This window comes from Dictyostelium discoideum (genome assembly GCF_000004695.1).
Source record: "Dictyostelium discoideum AX4 chromosome 2 chromosome, whole genome shotgun sequence".
In the NCBI taxonomy this organism is placed as follows: Eukaryota; Evosea; class Eumycetozoa; order Dictyosteliales; family Dictyosteliaceae; genus Dictyostelium; species Dictyostelium discoideum.
In genome coordinates this window covers 6,462,539-6,488,756 of record NC_007088.5, presented here as the reverse complement: position 1 = coordinate 6,488,756, position 26,218 = coordinate 6,462,539, and the positions used below count along the sequence as shown (strand labels likewise).

The following is a 26,218-nucleotide window of genomic DNA, read 5'->3' as shown; positions in this document are numbered from 1 at the left end:
TTAAAAAATATCTATTTTCCCATCAAAAATAAAAAAAATAAAATAAAATAAAAAAATAAAATTAAAAAAAAAAAATAAAATAGTTTTTTTTTTTAGTCGGGAACCCGTTTTCCCTGGTTTATCTGATATTTTTTAAGTTTTTTTTTATTTTTATTATTTTATTTTTATTTTTTTTTGATTTTTATTTTTTTTTTTTTTTTTTTTTTTTTTTTAAAAACAGTATTTTTTTTCATTTTTTGTGTATTGTACAAATAATTTCTATTTATATATTTTTAAAATGAGATTTTTAAAATTAATTCTTTCATTTGCAGCTGTTAATGCAGCTTTGGTCAACTCATTAGGTTTTGAATCAGCCTATAATGTAACTTCTTGGACTCCATGTATGTACAAGTTAAATGTAATTTTTCAAATAAAAAAAAAAATTAATTTATTAATCATTTTTTATTTTTTTCTTTAAGTATCTTCACAAATTTGCACTCAAGCAGCGTAATTATCAAAATCATTTTAAAAAAAAAAAAAAAAAAAAAAAAAAAAAATACTTAACATTAACCATTTTTCTTAAAAACAGTTCCATTGCTTCAAATTATGCATCATGTGGTTGTAGGTTGATAATTGCCAATTTTAATTAAAGTTTTTTTTTTTTTTTTTTTTTTTTCCAAAACAAGTAACTAATATTGTTTAATTTTTTTTTTTTTTTTTTAAAAATAATTTAGGTCCATATGTTTGGGGTGTTTGTATCATTTAATTCAATTATTTAATATTTAATTTTATAAACTAATGGATTTTTCTATTATTTAGGGTACACAATGTGGTTGTGGTGGATCTGGTGGTATGGTATGTATTTTACATAAAAAAAAAAAAAACTGATTTGCAGTAATATAATTTTACTTGGTATTAACTTTTTTTTTTTTTTTTTTTTTAAGGATTGTTCCGGTCTTACCTCAACATCATATATTCAAGCTGGTTGGAGTGGTATTTTAAGAACTGCTTCTCAACAATTCACTCAAGGTAATTATAAAATAATATTTTAGTTTTCGAAATTTTTTTTTTTTTTATTTCTGGATTATTTACATTTATTTAAATTATTATTTTAGGTCAACCATGTGGTAGTGGACCAAACAGTTCAGGTACTTCATCTGGTAGTGGTTCATCATCTGGTAGTTCATGTATGTATTTCTTTTTTTTTTTTTTTTTTTTCGTTTTCTTATAAATTTAACATTCAAATTAATTTTTTTTTTTTTTTTTTTTTTTTCCAAAAAAAAAGCTGGATCATCATCAGGTAGTTCATGTAACGTATTTCTTTTATCTTTTAATATTTTATATGGATTTTAAAACTAACTAATTTAAATTTTAAATAAAATAAATAGCTGGTTCATCATCAGGTAGTTCAAGTGGAAGTAGCAGTGGTTCATGTAAATATTAGAACAAAATTTTTTTTTTTTTTCTTTTTCATTTGAAATAATTTTAATTAACTCCTTTTTTATTTTAGCTTCCGGAAGTGGTTCATCATCAGGTAGCTCAGGTAGCTCCAGTGGTGGCTCAAGTGGTAGCTCAAGTGGTAGCTCAAGTGGTAGCGGTAGCTCAAGTGGTAGCGGTAGCTCAAGTGGTAGTGGTAGCTCAAGTGGTAGCTCAAGTGGTAGCGGTTCATCATCTGGAAGTGGTAGCGGTTCATCATCTGGAAGTGGTAGCACTGTTGTTGAAAATTTAGATTCACAAGGTGATTGCGGTCCAGCCAACACTGGTGCCTGTCAAATTGGTGGTAAGTATTTTTTTTTTTTTTTTTTTTTTTATATTTTTTAAAAAAAAAAAGGATAAAATTCAAAAATGAAATCTAATTAATAAATAAATTACTTTTTAATCCAACTTTTAAAGCTCTCTTCTTTTATACCTTCCCAGGTGAAGCTCCAGGCCCAGGTCACGTTGTAATGTATATTGGAAATGGAAATGTTGCTGAATGTCCTCAAGTATGTATTTTAATTATTTAGTTTCATCATCAAAAAGAAATTTTAAAAATTTTAAATCTTTATTAACCTTTTTTATCTAAATTTAACAGCCAGGTCAAGATTGTCATGTCATTCCAGCTTACACTGAAGATTATGTTGGTTGTCGTACCTATTGTTAAAAATAATAGCCATCCTATTAAAAAAAGAAACAAAAAAAAAAAAAAAATATTTATATTAAATATTCGATAAAGAAAAAATTATTTCAAAACTAAAAATAAAAAATGGTTTAAAACCAAATATTTTTTTTAAAAAAAAAAAAAAAAAAAAAAAATCAAATAATAAATATTTATTATTTATAATCTAATTTTTAAATTTATTCCACCGTATAAATATTTGGGAATTGTTTTTTCATCTTCAATATTATCATAATATAATAATTTCTCAAATTTTATTAATTATTTGAAAATAAAAATAATACAAAATGATTAACAAATTTTCAATATATCAAAATAATAAAACAAAAAGTTAACAAAAAAATTTTTAATTTTAATTTATTTAGTTTGAAATGAACCTATAAATTTGTTCTAATGATAAATGTTTAATATTTGAAATATTTCCATTCAATACAAAGCCACCTGGTTCTAATTTTAGTAAACCTGGGTGCCAATATCCATTACCATTATGATATATATACTATAGTATTGGTTTTAACTAGTCTCATTACTTGATTCTAAAATTATTATTATTTTAATTATTAGTGATATAATTATAATTATTATTATTATTATTATTATTATTATTTTTCTTTAAAATTAAATAGGGTGTGTTGTGGGAGTGCGCAAGCGCAACATCCACGACTATCATAAATTGTCACTTGTATCCTATTTTTGGAAGATCATAAAAAAAACAAACCTAAAAGTGCAATGGTCTGAAATGTTTGAAATCAAATATTCCTTTATGATCACATATTGATAATGACAGGTAAGTATGGTTTGAAAAAAAAGTTTTAAACTCTATTTAAATTAACCTTAATAATAAAATCATTTATGATTTAATTTTGGAATTTAAATATTTAATTTTTTTTAAAATATTTTGGAAAGTCCAAAAAAAAAAAAAAAAAATTCTTAAAATATAAATCAGAAAATTCAACAGAAAAGAAATAATAAACCAACTTTTTTAGATTTTTTTTATTTATTTATTTATTTATTTTTTAAAACAAAAGAGATACTTTAATTGTTGAAAATGAATGGATGTGTTGTTGTTATTGTTGATATTTTAATATTGAATGTTTTTTTTTTTTTTTTTTTTTTTTTTTTTAAAAAAAATTAAATTCAAATTATTTCTTCATTCAAGAATCTTGAACAAAATTAAAATTAAATTCTTCCCAAGAATTTACAACTTTAACATTTGTTTTTAATTCATTTCTATCAGTTGAACTTAGATAATTTGAATTTTTATAGTTTTGAATTGAGTAAACACCTTGTCTACGTTGTGAAATCTTCCAAATTGAAGAATCATTCTTTTCACCAACCAATACTCTATCACCATTACTTGAAAGATAATGATTATATCTATTATGAATAAAAAATAAATCTCCATTATTATTGGCAGATGTTATTATCCATGTTTCATTATTTCTTGCAGTTTGTGACATATCACCTTTACCATTATTATCTCTAATATAATTATTAAATTTATTTGATCTAATATTTACATTTTTACCATTAAAATTATTTGATTGTAATTGTGATTGAGATTGAGATTGAGATTGAGATTGAGATTGAGATTGAGATTGAGATTGATAATCATTATCATTATCATTTCTATTATAATTGTTATTTTCTTGATATCTTCCTTGTTGTTGATGTTGTTGTTGTTTATCTTCACTTTTATTATTATTATTATTATTATTATTATTATTATTATTATTATTATTATTATTATTTTTATTATTGTTATTATTATTTGTATTTTCATAATAACTTTGTTGGCTTTGTTGTTGATAATTATTATTTTCATTATCATTATATTGATTTCTTTGTTGGTTTGTATTTGTATTACTAATATTATTATCATTATTATTTTTATTATTTGAATTTCCAAATTTTGGATTATAAATAGCAACATAATCAACTGCTACATCATAGACAGTATTATCATTCCATGTTGTGAATGAAATGTCCATACCTTTTGATGTTATATTTTGAGCAATACAACGAATACGAATTTGTTCTGAAGATGATGCATCCAAGAAATTAATTCCTAAAGAAACTTTTGGAATACCTGAAAATGGTACATCAAAATCAACATGACGAATACTCTTTTTATCACCATATTGACCATTACTTAATGATCTATCACCAAGTACAACCGAACCAATATTAATTTCTTGATTTTGAAAGTTTGACATTTGTTTTTTTTTTTTTTTTTTTTTTTTTAAATTGTTTATAAAAAAAATAAAAAAAAAATATAATAATATTTAAATTTTTTATATTGGATAAGCTTTTTTTAATTTTTAATTTTTTTTTTTAGTTTAAATATTTTTTTATTTTTTTGGTTTTTTTAATTTTTTTTTTTTTTTATTATTTGTATATTTTATTTTATTTTTTATTATTTCTAAAAAATGAGATGGAAACTATTGAATTATTATTGTAACAATCTTCAAATACAGATTTAATATTTGTGTTATGAATATAATCTATACACAATATGCCAATATAAAGAAATTTTCCCACTTTATTTTTTATAATAAACTTCCCTTAAAAAAAATTTTTTATAATCTTTAAAAACTAATAAACATAAAAAAAATTTTTTTTTTTTTTTTTTTTTTTTTTTTTTTTAAAATTTAACAATTCCATTTATTTAAAAAATATTAATGGAAAAAAAAAAAATCTAATTAGTTTTTATTTTTTTCCCTTTATTAAATTTAATTTTAAAAAAAAAAAAAAAATTACCCTACAATAAATTATTTTAATTTTATAAATGTGTTAAATATTTTTTTTTTTTTTTTTTTTTTTTTTTTTTTATAAATTCAATTCTGATAATCACATAAATCAATGTTTTTTATACTTTTTGAATTTCATGTTTATTCAATAAGGGTGAGGAGCTGACCAGTTGGAATAAAATTACTTTTCACCACCTTAACGCTGAAATTTTTGTATATATCTGCCAACTTATTATTCAATAAATTTTTTTTTTTTTTTTTTATTTTTCATTTTCTTTTGTATATATCTGCCAACTTATTATTCAATGAATTTTTTTTTTTATTTTTTTATTTTTTATTTTCTTTTTGATATGTCTATGAAAAAAAAAAATGTTATATAATTTTTATAAAATATACAATTAAAATGAGTAAAGAATATGAGTAAGAATTTCTTTATTTGTATGCCAACTTATTATTCAATGAATTTTTTCATTTTTTTTTTTCTTTCGACAAAAAAAAAAAAAATTAATATAGATTTTTTTTTTTTGTATATTTAAATTTGCACTTGCAGGTGATAGTGGAGTTGGTAAATATTTACTGTAATAAATAATAAATAATATATAAATTATTATTAATTATTAATTATTTTTTAAAATAAAAAAATAAAAAAAGGTAAAACAAATATTTTATTAAGAATTGCAGATGATACATTTACTGAAACACATTTAACAACAATCGGTATTGAATTTAATATAAAGACAGTTTATATCGAAGGTAAACCAATAAAACTTCACATTTTGGATACGGCTGGACAAAATCGATTTTGAGTTCATAATTCACATTATAGAGGTTGCCATGGAGTTATTATAGTTTATGATGTTACAGATCAAAGATCATTTGAAAATGTTCCGTCATGGATACAAGATATCGAAAGATATGCAAATGAAAATGTCATTAAAATGGTAATTGGAAATAAAAATGATTTAGTCTCACGAAAAGTGGTTGACCCTTTTTTGGCCCAAGAATTTGCCGATTCTTTGGATATTACATTCAAAGAAATAAGTGTAAACAGGCAATTAACATTGAAGATGCTTTTATATCTTTAGTTAAGCTTTGTATAGATAGAACTCAAGATTAACCAACTATAATTTTAAAACCTCAATCCCAAAAAAAAAAAAAAAAAAAAAAAAAAAAAAAAAAAAAACTTAAAATAATAAAAAAGGTAAAAATAAAAAAGATGAAAATATTTAATTGGATTTTTAATCTTAATATTTTAATATTTTTATTTTTTTACTTGAAAACCCCAGGATTGGAATTTAACACTTTTATTTTAACTCTCAAATAAAGTACTGGCCAGGCTAAAAAGAGAGATTTTTTCAATTGAAAGCTTAAATTATACTTCAATTACATTTTTATTTACAATTCAAGCAGAATTTCAATTCCAATCCTGGTGGTTCTATTTAACCCATATAGCCAAGGTTTTCAAAAGGTAAAGTACCAAAGTGGTCAAAATCAACCGTAATTCCCAATGGTTTTCAAAAGGTAGAGTATCAGAGTTGTCAAATGGGTAAGACTCACCGTAATTCATGGTTTCAAAAGGTAAAGTATCACAGTGGTCAATATCAACCGTAATTCTCAATTATTTTCAAAAGGTAAAGTACCAGAGTGGTCAAATGGGTAAGACTCAAGTTCTTATGCTTCGGCTTCGCGAGTTCGAATCTCGCCTTTATCAACAGTTTTTCCCAAGAAACCATATAATGTCCCTGGTTCGATTCTCTTATTGGGCTCAACCTTTTAATTAAACAAAAGTTATGTTTGAAAAAACCGTACCGCGATCAAGAGGATACAAGATACGAAAAAAACCGTACCGCGATCAAGAGGATACAAGATACACGTGAAAAGTAATTCATCCTTTTCTATCCTTAATCTCGGTCAATTTTAACCAATCTTTCAAAAAAAATCACCAATCCACCACGATCTACAGATATAACTTACCAAATCGCCGATTCAAAGGAATCCCATCGAGATGAATTCCTACGCAGACGCGGCTAAAATGGCCAACCCCTCCACCCATATGGACGAGGCATCAGAGAACTTCATTAAGGAATTCTCCACAAAAACAGCAGAGATAAAGGAGACCTATCCCAAATTATCAATAGGCCTCAAAGACATCTCCAAATACTGCGAGACCATATTGAACATGACTGCGCTCTCAACCTACGAGAAAAACAACGGATTCTACCCAATTACACTCGAATTCCCCAAAATGGATCTCATGGGGTTAGAAGAAATGAGAAAAACACTCTCAAACTACGATATCCCAATCGACAAGATATACATAGGCAAAGGAACTAGAAAAATGATACACCTGATGATTAAAAACGAACAATCTCTCCTAAATATCATTAGAGATAGAAGCAAATTGGGAACCTTCATCACCTCCAGTAGAGACTACCACGTCCTCACAGGAAGAGTAAGAATTCCAAGAGAAAAGGCAGGAATAGTGGACGCCCTCATCAAAACTGCCTTTGCAGAAGAAATACCCTATGCAATATACCATACTATATACTCCACCGACCACCTCCTAGTATTCGGTCTAATAGAATGCAAAATAGGCGATCAAATGAAATCTGGCCAACACAATACAGAAATCGCCAACTTTACCATCAGAACGGCCACCAAAACCTACTCCTCACAAAAGAAAAATAAGAAAGTAGAGTTAAACAACACGGAAGAACCATTAGAAGATGAGATGACAGATGATCCTCCCAACACCCAAAACAGGATAGCAATCAAATCCTCTCAACCAAAACCACAACAACAAACAAATGACCCAGCAAACAATCAGTCTGATAAACAATCAACCCAAGAGAAAAAAGCCCAATCAAAAAAGTCCTCTCAACCTCTTCCCCCCAAAAACCAAGCAGAATCTCAATCTGTCAAACCCACCACAACCACTACCACAACATCCAACGCCATCCAAAAAGACAATGCCAACAAAACGAGCACTAACATCCATTCATCCTCGGAAAACAGAGAGAAGACACCAAACATCCCTCCATCACATAAACGCAAGAACGAGGAAATCCACTCAAACAACGAGGTCACCCAACTCTCACCAACAATAAACAGAAGCAACCCTTACATCCCATCCACCCCTAAGACACCTGTCAAAAAAGAAAGGAAAGGAATCATTGAGAGCTTCATAGAGAGTATCTACCCTTCACCATCCAAACCGCAGCTATACGACTCCCAAGAGGAGATCGATATCATCTCATAATGGTAGTAATCAAAATCAACCAATGGAATGTCAGAGGTTGGGGCACTGACACCTCCTTCAAAAACAAAACAGACTTTATCAAATCCCAATCCCCCCCAAACTCATTGGCACTAACCATAGTCAATGAACTCAACGCCGACGCAACACAAGCACACCAGCTATTTCCTGGCTCCATCATTAGCGCAACCAACAGAGGCAACGGAATAGGAATACTAAACCACAACAACCAAAACATAAAACTCTCACCAATATTCATAATAGAAGGTAGACTAATAATATCAGACATTCTAATAAAAGATACCACAACGAGAATCTTGGCCATATACGCCCCGGCCCAACCTGATAAAAGAAAAACACTAGCTTCAACACTAAACAAACACTTCAACAACCAATACCACAACCTAACGTCTAACCCTAAAAAAAACATCGACATCATAGCAGGCGACTTCAATTGTTTAGACTTCAATGACAATCACACATCAAATGATGACCAAGGCAACTTGACAACACAATCCCCAGATGAGATGGCCACAGTAATCGAAGCCATCAGAATTTCAAATAACCTAATGGATATGGACCAACTAAATAAAAGACCCACCTTCTCAAGAACGATACACAACACAAACAATAACCTCACAAGAATCTTGGAAAGGAGACTAGACAGAATATACCTTAACAATAGCATAATCAACTACAGCCAATTATACTTAAGGAACCTAATCCCCCCAAAAATTAATGACATACCTCTATCAGATCACAACTTCCTATCAACCACCTTCACTCTACCCAACATACAGATGAACAAGCGCAGATGGAGATTAAAAAAATCCTCAATCCTCTCAAGCATAATGCTTAAGAAAATAGACTTCCTACTTAACGATTATTCAAGGGAGCTGTCATCCAACCATAACTCTATTTCCTTCTCTCAACTCAACAGCTTACTAAACAAAATAAAACAACTATACACAGAATTTCAAAAACAAAATGACTACAACAATAAGGCAAACATCAAAAATCTAATCTCCCTACTAGAGACAGAATTTAAAGACCAAGCCTTCGCAACCCTTTCAGCAATAAATGAATCTAAAAAAAGAGAAGAACAACTTAAACAAGAATTGAACAACTATTGCGAAGAAACCTCACTCAAGTACATCTCCGCGAGAATCAAGAAAAGACACAATGATTTCACCATCAACGCAGTAAAAGATGCACAAGGTAGAACAATCAACAAACAGGAATTGATCGAAGAAGAATACGTAAAATATTACTCAAATCTTTATGACTACAAAGAAGATGACCCACCATCTCATTATGAAATGTTGGAAAATTGGACAGTGACCAGGGACTCAACATGGGACAACCTTGAAAATGAATTCACATCACAAGAGATCCTAGAAGTAATAAAACAATTGAACCCACACAAATCTCCAGGCCCAGATGGAATTCCAAACTTATTCTACATAACACACAAAGAAAAACTAGCTCCAATACTGGCCTCAGCATTCAACGACACTCTAAGAAATCCTCATCTAATTAGCAAAAATTACAAAGAAGGCCTCATTATCACGATACCTAAAAAGGGAGACCCCGAACTAATCAAAAACAGAAGACCAATTACACTGGCTAACTGTATATATAAAATCCACTCAAAACTAATAAACAATAGAATAATCCCAATACTAACGAAAGTGATCAACCACAATCAAAAAGGTTTCGTACCAGGCAGATTCATTATAGATAATATCATATCAATGAACGAATTAATCAACTATTGTAATGATAAAAGAATTAACGGAATAATTACACTATATGATTTCGAAAAAGCTTTTGACTCGATCTCACACGGTTCAATACTCAGATCACTACAACACATCAACATTCCAACCAATATAATCAACCTGATAATGAATCTACTCACCAAATCTGAAGCAAGAATTGAAATTAATGGTAGAACTACTATACCCTTTGAGATCAAAAGAGGAGTTAAACAAGGAGATCCACTATCACCCACCCTGTTCGTCCTTGTAATAGAGGCTTTAGCTAGAAAAATTTTACAAGATGACCGAATTACTGGCCTTCCTCTAAACAACAGCAACCACAGAGAGAAATTCCAAAGCTTTGCAGACGACTCGGCTTCAATGGTCCCAGACTCTCAACAACTTGAATTAGTACTACAACACTTCAATTCATTTTGCAAAGCCACTTCCTCAAAACTAAACATCGACAAATCTTCATCAATTCTTATAGGCAACCCAGACAATACCAACCAAAGAATTCCAATATCTACAAATCCAGAAAGATACTTGGGATACTTCTTCACAGGCAAAGGGATAACAAGAAAAATGCCAGAAATATTAAACACAATAAGATCATCCTTAGTACTATGGAAAACCACTGACTCAACAATCAAAACCAAAACCAACATCCTCAAAGCATTCGCACTCTCTAAATTAACCTACTATTCATATGTAGAGAACTTTAAGGAAGAGGAATTAAACCAAATCAATAAATTAGTCGAATGGTTTTTATCGGCACCAAACAACAAAAATGCTAGTGGATTTCAAGTTATTAATTTAATGAGAACCAAAAGAGCAAGATACCCACTAAAAGTAGGGGGCTGGAACATTTGGAATATAGAATTGAGACAACTGGCGCAGAAACTTTGGATCATAAACCAGTTCATCCTAGCACTAGAAACCAAACAAACAAACTCATCTCATCACAAAAGCTGGGAATATCAGATCCAAAAAAACAAATTCACATCCAGATACCTAAAAGAAAACTTAGACGAATGGAACAAAATAAGAATAAAAAAAGCAATCTTCAACAATAATCTCACATCCATAAAAAACGAAAATGGACAACCACTTTCACTGGCAGAATGGTATACCACAATTCAAGACCAAAATCCAACCATCCCTAAAACGGAATTCCAATCATCTCTAAACTTAAGAGGCTACAGCTATAATCAACTCTTCAACAACATACTGAAGATAAAAGACCCTAAAACAAGAGACACAATGTTTAGATTCCATGCCAGATGCCTTCCAATAAACTACCTTCACAACAAACAATGCCCACTCTGCAAAGAAGATATGAGCAAAGACCCATACGGTCACCTGTTCTTCTCATGCAAGAAAACAAAACAATTCATAAAAATAAATAAACTCAAAAATTTCATCTATATTACCACAGGCAAAGGTAAAAACTGGCACCATACAAGAATTAGGCAAAATAACAATTTCATTAATAGAATAACTCCAAAATTATCACCGACAGCCAAAAAAGATCAAGAAGTGAATGCAGATTACGCCAACCACAGATTCCACAAAGAATACTTTGAATGGAACTATAAAGCAATAGACTATGATCTAACCAGATCATTCGCATATAGAAACCTAATGGCCCTTATCCTCCACAACATTTGGATTTGGATTTGCAATCAAATATACAGCGAAGATCCTTTAACAAATGAATCACTATCATACAGCTCCCTTCTAAAGAAATGGCACAAATTGGCCACTCTAGAATACATCAAAAAAGCAAAAGATCTGAAAAACTTATCAGCAAAAGACCATAATAACTTCAAAGATCCTAAGATCCTTCTCACCTCAACGATCAAGCTAAGAAAAACAACAGCTAATTACTATTGTATTCCAGAATCATCTCTCCCAAATATTATATCTTTTGATCAATTCATATGATTAAAATAACCCTTCAGCTTAAATGATAAGCCTATAAATAAATATTAAATAAAAACTCGTATTAACACAGATGGACATATATCAATCTTGTTAATCCAATATTAAAAAAAAAAAAAAAAAAAATACTGAAGATAAAAGACCCTAAAACAAGAGACACAATGTTTAGATTCCATGCCAGATGCCTTCCAATAAACTACCTTCACAACAAACAATGCCCACTCTGCAAAGAAGATATGAGCAAAGACCCATACGGTCACCTGTTCTTCTCATGCAAGAAAACAAAACAATTCATAAAAATAAATAAACTCAAAAATTTCATCTATATTACCACAGGCAAAGGTAAAAACTGGCACCATACAAGAATTAGGCAAAATAACAATTTCATTAATAGAATAACTCCAAAATTATCACCGACAGCAAAAAAAAGATCAAGAAGTGAATGCAGATTACGCCAACCACAGATTCCACAAAGAATACTTTGAATGGAACTATAAAGCAATAGACTATGATCTATCCAGATCATACGCATATAGAAACCTAATGGCCCTTATCCTCCACAACATTTGGATTTGGATTTGCAATCAAATATACAGTGAAGATCCTTTAACAAATGAATCACTATCATACAGCTCCCTTCTAAAGAAATGGCACAAATTGGCCACTCTAGAATACATCAAAAAAGCAAAAGATCTGAAAAACTTATCAGCAAAAGACCATAATAATTTCAAAGATCCTAAGATCCTTCTCACCTCAACGATCAAGCTAAGAAAAACAACAGCTAATTACTATTGTATTCCAGAATCATCTCTCCCAAATATTATATCTTTTGATCAATTCATATGATTAAAATAACCCTTCAGCTTAAATGATAAGCCTATAAATAAATATTAAATAAAACTCGTATTAACACAGATGGACATATATCAATCTTGTTAATCCAATATTAAAAAAAAAAAAAAAAAAAAAAAAACAAAAGTTGGATTTTATATATTGGAGATGATTATTTTGTTTTTTATATTCTTTTGGTTGGACAAAAAAAATATCAAAACAAAATTATGTTCCTGAAATTATAAAATCAATATTTTTCTAAAAAAATAAATAATAATCTTCTTTTCGTTTAAGTCATTGTATGTTTATCCTCTCAATTTCCGATAACTAAACCATCATTGGTTATTGTATTTAAAATAATGGAACTAATTTCCATATGGGAACTTTTGAGAGTTTGTTAAGATCTTAGGTTTTTAATTAAAAAAATATAAAATAATTAATTTTTGATATTTTTTTTTTCTTTTTTTTTTTTTTTATTTATATAAGAATTGAGATATATTTGTGAATGATTTTTTTTTAATTTTTAGTTTCATTTTATTTTTTATTTTTATTTAAATTTTATAATTAATTTACCTTTTGAAACACCAAAAATTTAATTTTTAAGAGGAGAAATATTTAATAAGGAAATTCAAAATTTTCTTAAAGTCACAAATATTGAATTATGTATGAATAAATTGAAGAGAGTATCAATTGAGAGTAACATTTTAAGATTTTCAGGTTTTCTAATTTCTTAAAACCTTTATAACATTATAGCATCACCAATGAAACAAACTCTTGGTAATGTATAACTAAAAGTATGATCAATTCTTAATGGGAAAGAAGCTCTTTTCGATACTAAACCCTTGATTGGTGGTAAATAAATTTCATTACCACTTAACCCTTTTGGATTTTAATTGAATAAATTTGAAGAGATTTAAAATAAACTTGAATTTGAAGTTGATGGTGGTTTTAAGAATGAATCTTTAACTTGTTCAAGAAATGATATTATTGAGCATGCATTAAATTATTTGACCAAATTATATTATCATAACCATTTTCTAATGAAGCTATTGGATCAGTTGGTAAAAATCTTTGAATTAAAAAAAATACATACATCCAAATTTGAATTATTTAATAAAGAATTTTAAAATATAGTGCAGTTATCCACGAACAAGCCATGATCGCTTAGAAGGGCTTGTATTAACCCGGTTGGCACGAATAGCCGGACAGCCCTTAAAAAAAAAAAATGGACTATATGGGCTGAACGGTCTATTCGTGCCAACCGGACTAATAAAAGGTATTTTTTTTTAAAAAAAAATGGACTATTAGTGCTAACCGGGCTGATACAAGGTATTTTTTTTTTTAAAAAAAATGTACTACAAGGGCTGGCCACAAGGTTTTTTTTTTTTTTTAAAAAAAAATAAATTGAATGCAAAGATTCCAAAAGGTTTTTTTTTTTAAAATGGGCAATAATAAGGTTTTAAATTTTTAAAACTGACTACACATCTCAAGTTTTTTTTTAAAAAAAAAAAAAAATATCACATTGGCTACAAATTATTTTTTTAAAATAAAAAAGGACTACACAGACTTATAAAAAGGTTTTTTTTAAAAAAAATTTAAAAAAAAAAAATAAAAACAATAAAAAAAGGATAGAAACATTACAATTTTTTAATTTACTTTTTTAAATGTATTTAAAAAAATAAAATATATTTAATAAGAAAATATGAATATATTGTTTGAGACTTTGCAAAAAAAAAAAAAAAAAACCTGAAAAAATGTAGTATTTTTTATTATTAATTTTTATTTTCTTGGAAATTAAAATAAAAAATCACTTTGCATATTATTTTAAGTTTTGTATTATTAATCAATAAATAAATTATTTTACATTCATATTTAGGAGAAAACCAATAAAATAAAAAATAACGATAATTTTTTTTTTTTTTTTAAGGTAATGTATGGTAAATTTTAAAAAAAAATAAAATTTAATTAAAGTAATAACTAACAATTTTACATTTATATTTAGGAGTTTAAATCAAAAAAGTGAAATTGAAAATAATCAAATTAATAATATTAATATAGCACATTTTAAAAAAAAAATAAATAAATAAATAAAAAAAAAAAAAAAAAAATAAAATAAAATTGCATTATTTCATTTTTATTATTTTTTATTGAATACTTTTTTTTAAAAATAGATGGTTTTTTTTAAAAATATTTAATCCCAAGTATATCCTAAAAAAACCTTTAAATAAATAACCGTTTCAAAAAAAGACGGTTATTTATTTAAATATCTAAAAAAATAATTTTGTAAGGGCTGTACTCAAAATTAAAAACTTTGAGCACAGCCCGCACAGCACTCATAAGTGTTGCGCACAGCCCTTATAATTTTTTTTACAATTTTGTTTGGGCTGTTGGGGCTTATAGTGCTAAAGTTAAAATTTTTCTCAGTGGTGGTGTTATTATTATTATTATCTTTTTTTTTTTAACTATCTAGTATAAAAATAAGTTAGAATTTAAAATTAAATTAATTAAATTACTATTACACTGTGAGAAATTTAATGTGTATCCTTTTGAGGAAAGGGAGGAAATGTACTTCTATCGAGGAATTTTTAATTGAGGAAATAAAGGAATTTGAGGAAATTTATGAGGAAATAAAGGAAATAGAGTAAAAAAAGGAAATGAAGGAACCAAAGGATTATTTTTTTGAGGGAACAAAGGAACCAGGAATTTTTAAGTGAGAGGAAATAAAGGGAAAAGAGGAATTTTTTTTTTTTTTTGAGGAAATAAAGGAAAAGGGAAAAAATAAGGAAATAAGGAAAAAAAGAATTTTATTTTTTTTTCTCCATTTCCTCAAATATTAAAAAAAAAAAAAAAAAAAAAAAAAAAAAAAAAAAAAATAAAAAAAAAAAAAAAAAAAAAAAAAAAAAAAATATCCTATTTAAAACTTTTTTTTTTTTTTTTTTTTTAATATTGATTAATCGAACCTTCGACCAAATGAATTGATTCTAAAAATTATCGATATCGGCAGGATTCGAACCTGCGCCTCCTAGGAGCTTTGATTCAGTCAAATACGTTACCACTTCGCTACGATATCTTTGAAGTTTATGTTTTTTTTTTTTTTTGAATCTGATTTTTTTTTTGATCCAATCCAAAAAAAAAAAATCTGATTTTTTTTTGGATTCTTTTTTTTTGAATCGAAATAACGCAATTAAAATCGACCTCAGGCCTTCCAAGTACTGGTTGGAGACAACATTTTTTTTTTTGAATCGGAAAACGCAATTATTAGTTACTTATTTTTTTTTTTTTTTTTTTTTTTTTTGGTTCAAATTTTGAATTGTATTATTACTTTTGATTAAAACATCTTTTTTGTCCAAACTGGACCTTTCTGTGAATAATTGAATTAATTCTGAACAAAAAAAGCTATTTTGAAAAAGATCGAGTTAATAAATCTTTTCGCGAAAAATTTTTCATTGGCCATATTATTTTTTTTTTTTAATTTTTTTCATTTATTAACAATTAAAATAAAAAATATAATAAATAAATAAATAAAAAAATAGTATGATAGACAAAAAAAAATCAAAAATACCGGGGCTCAAATAAAGGATTTATTTTTTATATGTAGTTTTTTTTTTTTTGGAAGTTCCTTTTTTTTTTTTCCATTTTCATTTTTTTTTTATATTTTCTTTATTTCTCTATAAATACTACCAAATTTAATTCTACGATAGGTCTTAACAAATATTTTTTAATATTATTTAAAAATTTTTTATTAAATAATGTGTTTTAATAAAAATTTTTCAAAAAAAAATAAACTTTTTTCGAAATAACTGAATTTATTCCGGGATAACTCGATCTTTTTTAAAATATGCTGAGTTAATTATAATTAATTCAATTATCCACTGATAGGTCCAATTTAATTTAAATAATATTTTCACCATGATCTATTTTTTTTTTTTTTTTTTTTTTTTATTTTATAAAGAATGATAGTGACTTGTTTATCAATTTTAATTTTATTATGAATTTTTTATTAATAATAGAATAAAAGGAAATAGTTTTTTTTTATATTAATTTAAATAAAGAAAAAAAAAATCTAAATATATATATTTATTTTATTAAACCTTTTTTTTATTTTATTTTATTTTTAATTTTTGTTTTATAATTTTTTTTATTGTAAAAATGATATCATCTTCTTTTCAAAATGCCATAGTGCATAGATAAATCTTTCCTTTTTCTGGCATTTGATTAGTATTGATTCATTTTATTACTTTAGAAATAAAATTTTAATCATCGATGATAATCAACCTTTCTTTATGATATAGTCCATTGATAAATCTTTCCTTTCTCTATCATTTGATTGGTATTGATTCATATTTTATTATTATTATTATCTAGATAAAAATTGAATGTAAACCATTTTTATTTGGAAAAAAACTACTTTATAAATAAAAAAAAATAATATTAAAGTTAGATTTAAAATATTATTTATTTTTTTTATTATTTTTTTTTTATTATTTTTTTTTTTTTTTTATCAAACAATCGACTTTTTATCTAATTCTTTTTAATTGTTAGAATTAGATTAACTTATTTTTTTAAAAAAAAAATAAAAAAAAAAAAAAATAAAAAAAAAAAAAATAATCTTATTTGAATTTTTTTTTTTTTTTTTTTTTTTTTTTTTTTGAACATCGCATTGAATTATTTAATTTTTTTTTTCTTTAATTTTTATTTTTATTTTTATTTTTATTTTTTTTTAAATTTTTATTTTTTAATTTAAAATTTTTTTTTTTTTTTTACAACCCACACTTTTTTTTTTTTTTAATTTGATTTTAATTCATTTTTATACATATACATTTATATATTATTTTTCATAATGTCAAGAGTAAAAGGTGAGTATATTTTTATAATAATATTAATTTAGTAAATTAAAAAATTTGATGATTGGGTTTTAATATGAAATTTTTTTTTTTTTTTTTAATAATCAATAGTTTTAGTTGATAATCAACTTGATTCAGAATTAGTTACAGCAGGTAAAAGATTAGTTGTTGTAGATTTTACAGCAACATGGTGTGGACCATGTAAAATGATTAGTCCATATTTCGAACAATTATCATCAGAATATAAAGATGTTATTTTCTTAAAAGTTGATGTTGATCAGTGTAAAGTAAGTAAAAAAAAAAAATTTCTTGTAGTTTTTTTTTTTTTTTTTAAAAAAATTTAAATTATTATAATAAACTTTTAAATTTATATATATATATTAATAATTTTATATTATTATTTTTTTATATTTTATTTAGTCAACAACACAAAGTCAAGGTGTTAGAGCAATGCCAACATTTAAATTCTTTATTGAAAGAAAACAAGTTCATGAATTTAGTGGTGCTGATAAAAATCAATTAAAAAGTTCAATTGAAAGATTACAACCACAACTTTCATTTGCATCACAAGGTAATGCATTGGGTGGTGGTGGGGGTGGCAGTGGAAATAGTCGTCAAGCTTATTTAGATAATTTAGAAAAAAAACAACAAGAACAACAAGCACAATATCAACAACAATATGGTAATACTACAACATCACCAACTGTACCAACACCAATTACATCATCATCATCATCAACAGCAACAAAGAGTAGACCACCAGCAAGAGCAACACAACCAGATCCAATTATGATGAAAGATTTAATAGATATGGGTTTTCCAGAGAATAGATGTAGAAAAGCATTGATTATGGTAAATAATTCAAGTTCTCAATCTGCAATGGATTGGATTTTTGAAAATATGGATTCTCCAACTATTGATGATCCATTAGAAGGTGATACTGGTGCTACTACCACTAAAAGTGAATCAACAACAACTACAACCCCATCTACTACAAATACTGATGGTAGTACAACTACCACCACAACAACAACAACAACTACAAGTGAACAAAAAGAATATCCAACAACTGTTCATAATGCATTATGTGATATGTGTCAAAATCAAATCATAGGTTATAGATATAAATGTAAGGTTTGCCCAAATTATGATCTTTGTCAAACTTGTAAAGATACAAATAAACATAATCCAGAACATGAATTTGTGGCACATGAAAATGATATTGAAAACTATCAAATGACACCAGAGGAGAAAGCAGAACAAAAGAAAAGATTAGAAGCAAGAATTCAAGAGATTAGAGTAAAGAAAGCCGAAGAAGAGGCTAAAAAAGAGATTGAAAGAGAGATTAATCGTCGTCAAGGTGGTAAATCAACTCAACAAGCTCTCACCAAATGGCAAGAGGATCAATTAAAGAGAGAACAAGAAAAAGATAGAAAAGAAAAAGAAGCAGATCGTATTGCAAAAGCAAAAATTAAAGCAAAAGTTGAAGCTGATCGTCTTGAAAGAGCTGCTAAAAAGAATGCAACCCTAAATAACAATGTTGCCACCACCACCACCACCACCACTACAACTCCAACTCCAGTTCCAGTTTATGTACCAAAACAAAACTATACAGAATCACTCATTCAAATTCGTCTTACAGATGGTACCACCATTAAAGGTACTTTCCCATTATCAACCAAACTAATTGATGTTCATACTTTTATTTCAAATAATACTTCTCAACATGGTAAATTCACACTTTCAAGTACTTATCCAAGAAAAATTTATACAAACGATGAATTAAAATCAATTTCAGTTCAAGATGCTGGTCTTGTACCAAATGGTACCCTTCAAGTTCAAAAATTATAAATAAATTTTAATAAAAAGTAATAAAAAAAAAAAATTTAATATAGTTTTTTTTTTTAAAAAAAAAAATAGATTTAATTTACATTTTATTATTATTTTTTATTATTATTATACAATTTTTTTTTTTTTTTTTTTTTTTTAATTTTTCTAAAGTATTTCAATTATTTGGTATTGAAATTTGAATATTTGAAAATTGTGGACAAGATTGAACAATCTTTATTGGATAATTTGGAAGTTGAATTTCAATCCAAACTTTTAATTTCTTTTCTCTATGAAAATTTATAAAAATCTTTTTTTCTAATTTCCAAACTATTTGAATATCTCTATATTTATGATTTAAATGACGAATTCTTCCTTCTAAATAATTTAAAAATGTTTTATGTCTTTTAAACTTTAATTGATAAATTAAACTTAAAATTGAGAAAAATAAAAATGGACCAAATAAACCCAAAAGAACTGGACTTATTTTTGGAATGAATCCAATCATAAACATAACTGAAAAAAATAGCACCCAAAATGAATATAAACCAATTATAAATATAAAATAGCCATTTAATCCATTTACTATTTTAATATCATTTTTAAAATCTTCTTTTGAAATATAATCTCTTAAATTAATTGGGTATTCATTTGAAAATATCCATATAAATTTATCTTTATTATCACTTTTTCTTTTTACAATAACATTATTTTCTTTTTTTGGATAATTAAATTTTAAACCAAAAATATATTTATTTTCATTATTAATATCTAAAACTATTTCATTATTATTATTTGGATTATTGTTTGGATTATTATTATTTGGATTATTATTATTATTATTATTATCCATTTTTATTTATTTGGTGGTTTTTTTTTATTAGTTTTAATTTTTCTTTTTTTTTATTGGTTTTTTTTTTAATTTTTTTATTTTATTTTATTTTATTATTTGTTTAAAAAAAATAAATAAATAAATAATAGTATTTTATTAAAAAAAAAAAAAAAAAAAATTTAAAAAAAAAAAAAAATTTTAAAAAAAATAAAATAAAATGTTTACTGATAGATTTATTAAACTAAAATTCGATATTTTAAAAAAAATGAGGGTTTGAATTAAAAATGACAGCATTATATCTTTCGATTATTTTTTTTTTTTTATTTCTTTATTTTTATTATTTATTTTATTTATTTTTCCAAATTCTCCAAAAAAAAAAAAAAAAAAAAAAAAAAAAAAATAAAAATAATAATAATAATAAAAAAAAAAAATTAAATAAAACTAAAAATAATAATAATAACAATTAAGCAACTTATTTTTATTTTTTGTTTTTATTAAGAGTCAGTTGTTGTTATTTCAAACTTTACCACAACAACAACAAATTTTATTACATAAGGAATTTAATTTTCCATTGAAAAATAAATAATATAAAAAAAAAAAAAAAAAAAAAAAAATTTAGGGGTTGGTCAAAAAGTAAAACTAATAGAGTCTTTTAAGATTTAAATTTTTATTAATATTATTACTGTGGTTTGGTATTTGTTTTTCATTGGATAATTTAATTATTTATGAATAAAATTTTAAATAATTTATTTTTTAATTTTTTTAATTATTTATGAAAAAAAAATAAAAAATAAATAAATAAAAAATAAATAAAAAGAAAACCAGCACATGCGAGTTACTAAATTTAACCAATTAAAAATAAAATAATGTATATGAGTGAATTGGAATTAACTCCAACAAATTTGATCATTATTTATAGATCTTTTATTTTTTTTCTTATTATTTTTTTTTTTTTTTATACCATTGCAAATTTTTTTATTTTTTTTTTATAATTCATTTAATTTGTAAGGATAGTATATTTAGTATAATATTTTGGGGTATTGTTTGTATTGTTTTCATTACAGTAGCAAATGGTGATTGGGTTTTAATTTTGATCATTAAAGTTTGTGGGTTTGGGTTGAGTTGAAACTTTTTATTTTTTATTATTTTTAAGTGATAAAAATTAATTTTTTTTTATAAACTTTCTTCCTCTTCTTCAGTGCGCACAGGGTCATAGGCTCCTGTCATTTTTTGAAAATGTGACCTCCCTTATAATAAAAAATTATTTGCTAAAATTTATCTTTTTTTTTTATTAATTTCGAAATCAGTGAATGCTTATCTAACCAATGGATGCCTTGCTTTTTCATTTATATCAATGTTGAATCTACTACTGTGTATTTAATATATAAAAATACAACTACTACTAATACTACAGAAACTCAAGAATTATCCTATAAAAAACTGCACTCTTGGCTGAACGTTATAGAAAAGATGAAAAGAGAAAACTTTCAATATTAAGTGAAAAGTACTTCAGAATTATCAAAATCATAATAAAATCATAATAAAAATCATAATAAAATAATAATATTAATAGGAATAGCTGATGTTATTAAACTAAATAAAACAGTACTTATATTAGCAAATAGTTTGTTGGGAACAATACAATAAACCATTTCTAGAGGTTGTAATTGTACTTAATAAATTACCAATTGTTTGTGAGAGCAGGTTTAGTTGGACCACATAAAAATCTACTTTTAGTAATTGTTATTGTTGTTGTTGTTGTTGTTTAGGTTGTTGAGGTTGACTAAATGATGGTATAAATAAATTAATAAAAAAAATTAAATTAAAAAAATTAATATCAAAGATCCCAAATTATCTTTGTAGGGAAATATTTGTGTTTGTATGATTTTATAACTTACCTCAAGTGATGGAACAGTGAAACAAATAATAAATATACATAATACATAATGATAAAGATGTAAGATGGTGAATAATATTGTTAAATTGAATGGTTGATTTATTGAAGTGATTGTTAAGTTTAACCCGATCATAAGCGCAACCACATAAGGTATGTAAGTGTTATGGAAAATTTGGATATCCCTGAAACTAATTACATAAACTTTAGTTTCAACTTGTTTAATTTGTTTTTTTAAATCTTGAATTAACATATTTATCATCCTTCTAATCATCAAATCGATCCTTTCATCATGACCCTTTATCTTCTTCATCTGATTATTTGTCCAAACTTTCATCCCTCATCTTCTTTTATATAGTGACTATTTGAATTACCCATTACTACTATTTCAATTTTCAATTTTCAAATGTGGTGTTATATACAAAACAAATTTTATTCAAAACATCTCTGTAGTATCGTTTTCATTGTGACTATTAATACTACAACGATTAATGTTGTTATTGTTTTAATTATTATTTTTGACAAAATAAAAAAAAAAAAATGAAAAAAAAAAAAAAAACAACCAAGCCAAATATCATCAACTTTTTAATTTAATCGATTGAGTACTTAGGAGATTTGAAGATATTTGACTTGGTTTTTTTTTTTTTTTTTTAGTAAATATTAAATTTAAAAATACATGTTTTGTTATAAATAATTTTTTTTTTTTTTTTTTTTTTTTTTTTTTTTTTAAAATAATTTTTTAAAAATAGAATATTAATTAAAAATTAATTTTAAAAAAAAATATAGATATATTAATAATTAAAAAAAAATAAAAGAAATTGAAAAGAAGTGGTGGGTATAAATAATTAATTATATTTCATATTTTTTTTCAACAGCAAAGAAAAAAAAAAAAAATAATAAAAAATAAAAATAAAAATAAAAATATTTATATAAATTCATTTATAACCCTTTCAACCAAACAAAAAAAATAATTTAAAATTTAAAATAATTTTATTAATAGTTAAAAAAAAAAAAAAAAAAAAAATTATTTATTTTATAAATAAATTAATAAATGAAAATTTTTTTAATTATTTTTTTATTTTTAACTATTGAATTTACAATTGTTAATTGTGAAGAAGGAATAATTGGTAATCGTTTGGTATTATTTAATAAAATTCAATATGAAACCAAAAAAATTTTAAAAATATTTACAATTGGACCAAACTATTAAAGATGGGTCAGTAGTATTGATGGTGAAATAAAAGGACTTAACTTAATGGATTCAGCAGTAGAATTATCAGATCCATTCGATTATATAGATCATTATTTTGGATACCCAGTTATTGGTACAGAATATTCCTATGAAAAATTAGTTAACCCATCAATGTTATGTGAAGATAAATATTTTAATTTAGTTGGAATGATGAATTATATAATAAAAAACAAAACTTCTGATGATGATGAAAAACCTGGAAATTCAAAAATTAAATCACATACTGATCAACCACCCACAACTCAAACCTTATCCAAATCCAATTACAATGTAATATTTAAAATTGTAATATTTATAATAATAAAATGTAAAAGAATAAAAAAGAAAAATAGGGTAAACAATCCTAAAATAAAAACAAATAATCCAAATGAAGAATTTGAAAATACTGGAGCTGATAGTGTTGTAACACAATAGAATTAAAAAAAAAAAAAAAAAAATTAAAAATAATAAATTTATATATCTATTTCAATTTCATTTTCAATTTTATTAAAATTAAAAATCATTCTAAATACAGGAAAATAAATTTATGAAATAAGTAATTAAAAGTAATTTTTTTTTTTTTTTTTTGGAAAATAAAACAAGAAATTTATTGGGTCATATGAAAATTTTTATTTTTTTTATTTTTTTTTTATATTTTTTTTTTTTTTTAATTTATTTTTTTTTCAATTTTTTTTTTATTTTTTTATTTTTCATTTAATCAAAAAAAAACAGCATAACGACAAATTTTAAAACACTTACATCCATATATTCATTCATACATTCATTCATAATGAAATTAATTAATTTTACACAAACTTTATTTGCAAGAGGAGCAAGAAGACATGTTCCATTAATCCGTTTCCCAGATAGACATGGTATATATTAATCAATAATTTTGATCATCATCATCATTTATTTTCCAGTAATTAAAAAAAATACTAATTATTTTTATAATTATTATTAATTCAATTTAATTTGTATACATCTACACAATTTTGAAAAAAATAAAATAAAATAAAATAAAATGAAATAAAATAAAGGATTAAATAAATCAACTACTTCAGTACCAACTCCAACCACTACATCATCATCACCATTATCAAATAAAAATAAAACATATTCAGATAATTCTCAAATTCCACAAAGATTAAAAATGAGACCTGATGAAATGGATTTAGTTAATGTATGAATTAAAAAACTTATTAAAAAAACCAAATTATTTTTTTATAAATATATAAAATCTTACTAATTCTTTCTTTTCTAAAAAAATATCAGAGTGGAGGTGCATATTAAAATAGATAAAAAAAAAAAAAAAAAACAATAAATTCAAATTAATATATATAAATGTATAAAAAAGTAAAAGACTTTTTTTTTTTTTTTTCTATTCATTTAATTGTTTTTTTTTTTTTTCTTTATTTATATATATATTTATTTTTTAAAAAAAAAATAAAAAAAAAAACAATATTAAGAATGATATCCAAATACTCTGATACTTGGATCCTTATTATTTTCATTAATTTCAGGAGCATAAGCCAATAAAGGTAATGTTGGATGCCACATTAATGAAGAAACACCTGAACATTCAATTGTATGAATTGGTTGACTACTTTCAATATGGAACTAAATAAAAAAAAAATAAAAAAAAGAAATATTAATATTATTATTATTATTATTATTATTATTATTATATGAGTTTTATTTTGAAAATTATTATTTTTTATTTTCATTTTCATTTTTACTTACAATTTCAATTGTTGATTCAAAAGAAGAAGCAGCAATGAATTGACCATCAAAACTAAAAGAAACCGATCTACATGGAAAAGTTGATTTTATAAAAGTTTTAACACACATCATATCTTCAATATCCCAAAGACTAACGATTGAATCGGCAGAACCAGCTGCTAAATATTTACCAGTTGGATCGAATTCCATACAATAGATACTTGCAGTATGACCATACAAAGTTTTTAAATGTTTTACATGTGTGGTTGATTTCGGTAAGAATTTATAAGCTTCGATATTACCCATTGAATTTGCCATTAGAATTAAATCGCCATTGTTATCCCAACCGACTTGATTCAATTCTTCACCATTGAATTTATAGATTTTCAAGGTTTTAATAGTTGGTAAATCAATTAATGCTAAATGATCATCACGTGTACATGCTACAATGAATTGACCATCCGGTGACCAACGTACATCAATATTCTCACTATTTGTTGAAACTGTACCAATACATTTACCAATTTTAACATCCCATATCTTTATAACTTTATCTGTTCCTGCACTTGCTAATAAATCATTATTTTTTGGACTCCAACTAATCTTTTCAATACTACCATCATGTCCTTTTAATTCAATTGTTTCTTTAATATTATTATTTTTACTATTACTACTAGTATTATTGCTATTATTATTATTATTACTATTTCCTAATGGATCAAAATTCCAAACTCTAACTATACCATCTGAACCACTACTTGCAATTTTTGTGCCATTGGCATTCCAAGCTACTGATGTTGACTATTTATTTATTTATTTATTTATTTATTTATTTATTTATTTATTTATTTATTTATTTATTTATTTATTTATTTTAAAAATTTATTGATTAGTTTTTTTTTATTTTTTTTTATTTTTTTATTATTTTTATTTTGATTATTTTGATTATTATAATGATTTTGAATATTATAATAAAATTTATTTTTAAAATGTATAGTGTGCTAATTTATAATAAAAATATTGTAAAAAAAAAAAAACGGGTATTGGGGGATTTAATGGGAGATTTTTATATTTACCTTTTTTTTATTACCTATAAAATCTTTTGTTGAACACTCTGAAAAATATCTCGAAGCTAAATCAAGACTATAGTGGTGGTTATTTAAAAAAAAAAAAATAAAAAATAAAAAAAA

General features: G+C 24.6%; 11 protein-coding genes, 2 non-coding genes and 2 pseudogenes across 13 annotated transcripts in view; 8 read left to right on the top strand and 7 right to left on the bottom strand.

The window, feature by feature from the left end:
* Positions 1 to 277: 277 nt before the first annotated feature.
* Positions 278 to 2,122, top strand: DDB_G0276049 (hypothetical protein; the record flags this gene model as incomplete). The annotated part of the gene is made up of 8 exons (XM_638245.1): positions 278 to 397; positions 799 to 834; positions 924 to 1,008; positions 1,095 to 1,166; positions 1,368 to 1,412; positions 1,490 to 1,759; positions 1,873 to 1,964; positions 2,054 to 2,122. The coding sequence occupies 8 exons, from the start codon at positions 278 to 280 to the stop codon at positions 2,120 to 2,122; spliced, it is 789 nt and encodes a 262-aa protein (XP_643337.1).
* Positions 2,123 to 2,770: 648 nt separating this feature from the next.
* On the bottom strand, positions 2,771 to 2,932 carry DDB_G0295519 (annotated as a pseudogene; the record flags this gene model as incomplete).
* A 359-nt stretch (positions 2,933 to 3,291) lies between these two features.
* DDB_G0276051 (hypothetical protein) lies at positions 3,292 to 4,353 on the bottom strand (the record flags this gene model as incomplete). The annotated part of the gene is made up of 1 exon (XM_638244.2): positions 3,292 to 4,353. The coding sequence occupies one exon, from the start codon at positions 4,351 to 4,353 to the stop codon at positions 3,292 to 3,294; it is 1,062 nt and encodes a 353-aa protein (XP_643336.2).
* A 937-nt stretch (positions 4,354 to 5,290) lies between these two features.
* DDB_G0276053 lies at positions 5,291 to 5,972 on the top strand (annotated as a pseudogene; the record flags this gene model as incomplete).
* A 545-nt stretch (positions 5,973 to 6,517) lies between these two features.
* On the top strand, positions 6,518 to 6,598 carry tRNA-Leu-CAA-2. The gene has a single exon. It is a non-coding gene; the product is annotated as a tRNA-Leu (tRNA).
* A 468-nt stretch (positions 6,599 to 7,066) lies between these two features.
* Positions 7,067 to 8,146, top strand: DDB_G0276249 (hypothetical protein; the record flags this gene model as incomplete). Its single annotated transcript, XM_638242.1, has 1 exon — positions 7,067 to 8,146. One exon carries the CDS (start codon positions 7,067 to 7,069, stop codon positions 8,144 to 8,146), a length of 1,080 nt encoding a protein of 359 aa, XP_643334.1.
* A 524-nt stretch (positions 8,147 to 8,670) lies between these two features.
* Positions 8,671 to 11,850, top strand: DDB_G0276171 (hypothetical protein; the record flags this gene model as incomplete). The annotated part of the gene is made up of 1 exon (XM_638241.1): positions 8,671 to 11,850. The coding sequence occupies one exon, from the start codon at positions 8,671 to 8,673 to the stop codon at positions 11,848 to 11,850; it is 3,180 nt and encodes a 1,059-aa protein (XP_643333.1).
* A 1,812-nt stretch (positions 11,851 to 13,662) lies between these two features.
* On the bottom strand, positions 13,663 to 17,020 carry DDB_G0276055 (hypothetical protein; the record flags this gene model as incomplete). Its single annotated transcript, XM_638240.1, has 4 exons — positions 13,663 to 13,747; positions 13,830 to 13,889; positions 14,975 to 15,032; positions 16,954 to 17,020. 4 exons carry the CDS (start codon positions 17,018 to 17,020, stop codon positions 13,663 to 13,665), a joined length of 270 nt encoding a protein of 89 aa, XP_643332.1.
* On the bottom strand, positions 15,671 to 15,748 carry tRNA-Ser-UGA-5. Its single transcript has one exon. It is a non-coding gene; the product is annotated as a tRNA-Ser (tRNA).
* A 498-nt stretch (positions 17,021 to 17,518) lies between the features above and the next one.
* On the top strand, positions 17,519 to 19,373 carry DDB_G0276057 (ZZ-type zinc finger-containing protein; the record flags this gene model as incomplete). Its single annotated transcript, XM_638239.1, has 3 exons — positions 17,519 to 17,534; positions 17,634 to 17,809; positions 17,943 to 19,373. The coding sequence occupies 3 exons, from the start codon at positions 17,519 to 17,521 to the stop codon at positions 19,371 to 19,373; spliced, it is 1,623 nt and encodes a 540-aa protein (XP_643331.1).
* A 154-nt stretch (positions 19,374 to 19,527) lies between these two features.
* DDB_G0276059 (hypothetical protein) lies at positions 19,528 to 20,202 on the bottom strand (the record flags this gene model as incomplete). The annotated part of the gene is made up of 1 exon (XM_638238.1): positions 19,528 to 20,202. One exon carries the CDS (start codon positions 20,200 to 20,202, stop codon positions 19,528 to 19,530), a length of 675 nt encoding a protein of 224 aa, XP_643330.1.
* A 1,796-nt stretch (positions 20,203 to 21,998) lies between these two features.
* Positions 21,999 to 22,388, bottom strand: DDB_G0276173 (hypothetical protein; the record flags this gene model as incomplete). Its single annotated transcript, XM_638237.1, has 1 exon — positions 21,999 to 22,388. The coding sequence occupies one exon, from the start codon at positions 22,386 to 22,388 to the stop codon at positions 21,999 to 22,001; it is 390 nt and encodes a 129-aa protein (XP_643329.1).
* Positions 22,389 to 23,330: 942 nt separating this feature from the next.
* DDB_G0276061 (hypothetical protein) lies at positions 23,331 to 23,741 on the top strand (the record flags this gene model as incomplete). Its single annotated transcript, XM_638236.1, has 1 exon — positions 23,331 to 23,741. The coding sequence occupies one exon, from the start codon at positions 23,331 to 23,333 to the stop codon at positions 23,739 to 23,741; it is 411 nt and encodes a 136-aa protein (XP_643328.1).
* A 355-nt stretch (positions 23,742 to 24,096) lies between these two features.
* Positions 24,097 to 24,599, top strand: DDB_G0276247 (hypothetical protein; the record flags this gene model as incomplete). Its single annotated transcript, XM_638235.1, has 3 exons — positions 24,097 to 24,181; positions 24,347 to 24,489; positions 24,582 to 24,599. The coding sequence occupies 3 exons, from the start codon at positions 24,097 to 24,099 to the stop codon at positions 24,597 to 24,599; spliced, it is 246 nt and encodes an 81-aa protein (XP_643327.1).
* A 171-nt stretch (positions 24,600 to 24,770) lies between these two features.
* DDB_G0276031 (WD40 repeat-containing protein) overlaps positions 24,771 to 26,218 on the bottom strand; it is a gene marked incomplete at both ends in the record, with an annotated part of 2,217 nt that continues 769 nt past the window's right edge. Inside the window, 3 exons of the mRNA XM_638234.1 lie at positions 24,771 to 24,926; positions 25,050 to 25,829; positions 26,105 to 26,171. Of these exons, the coding sequence (XP_643326.1) occupies positions 24,771 to 24,926; positions 25,050 to 25,829; positions 26,105 to 26,171 (1,003 nt within the window). The remainder of the gene's footprint in view (positions 24,927 to 25,049; positions 25,830 to 26,104; positions 26,172 to 26,218) is intronic.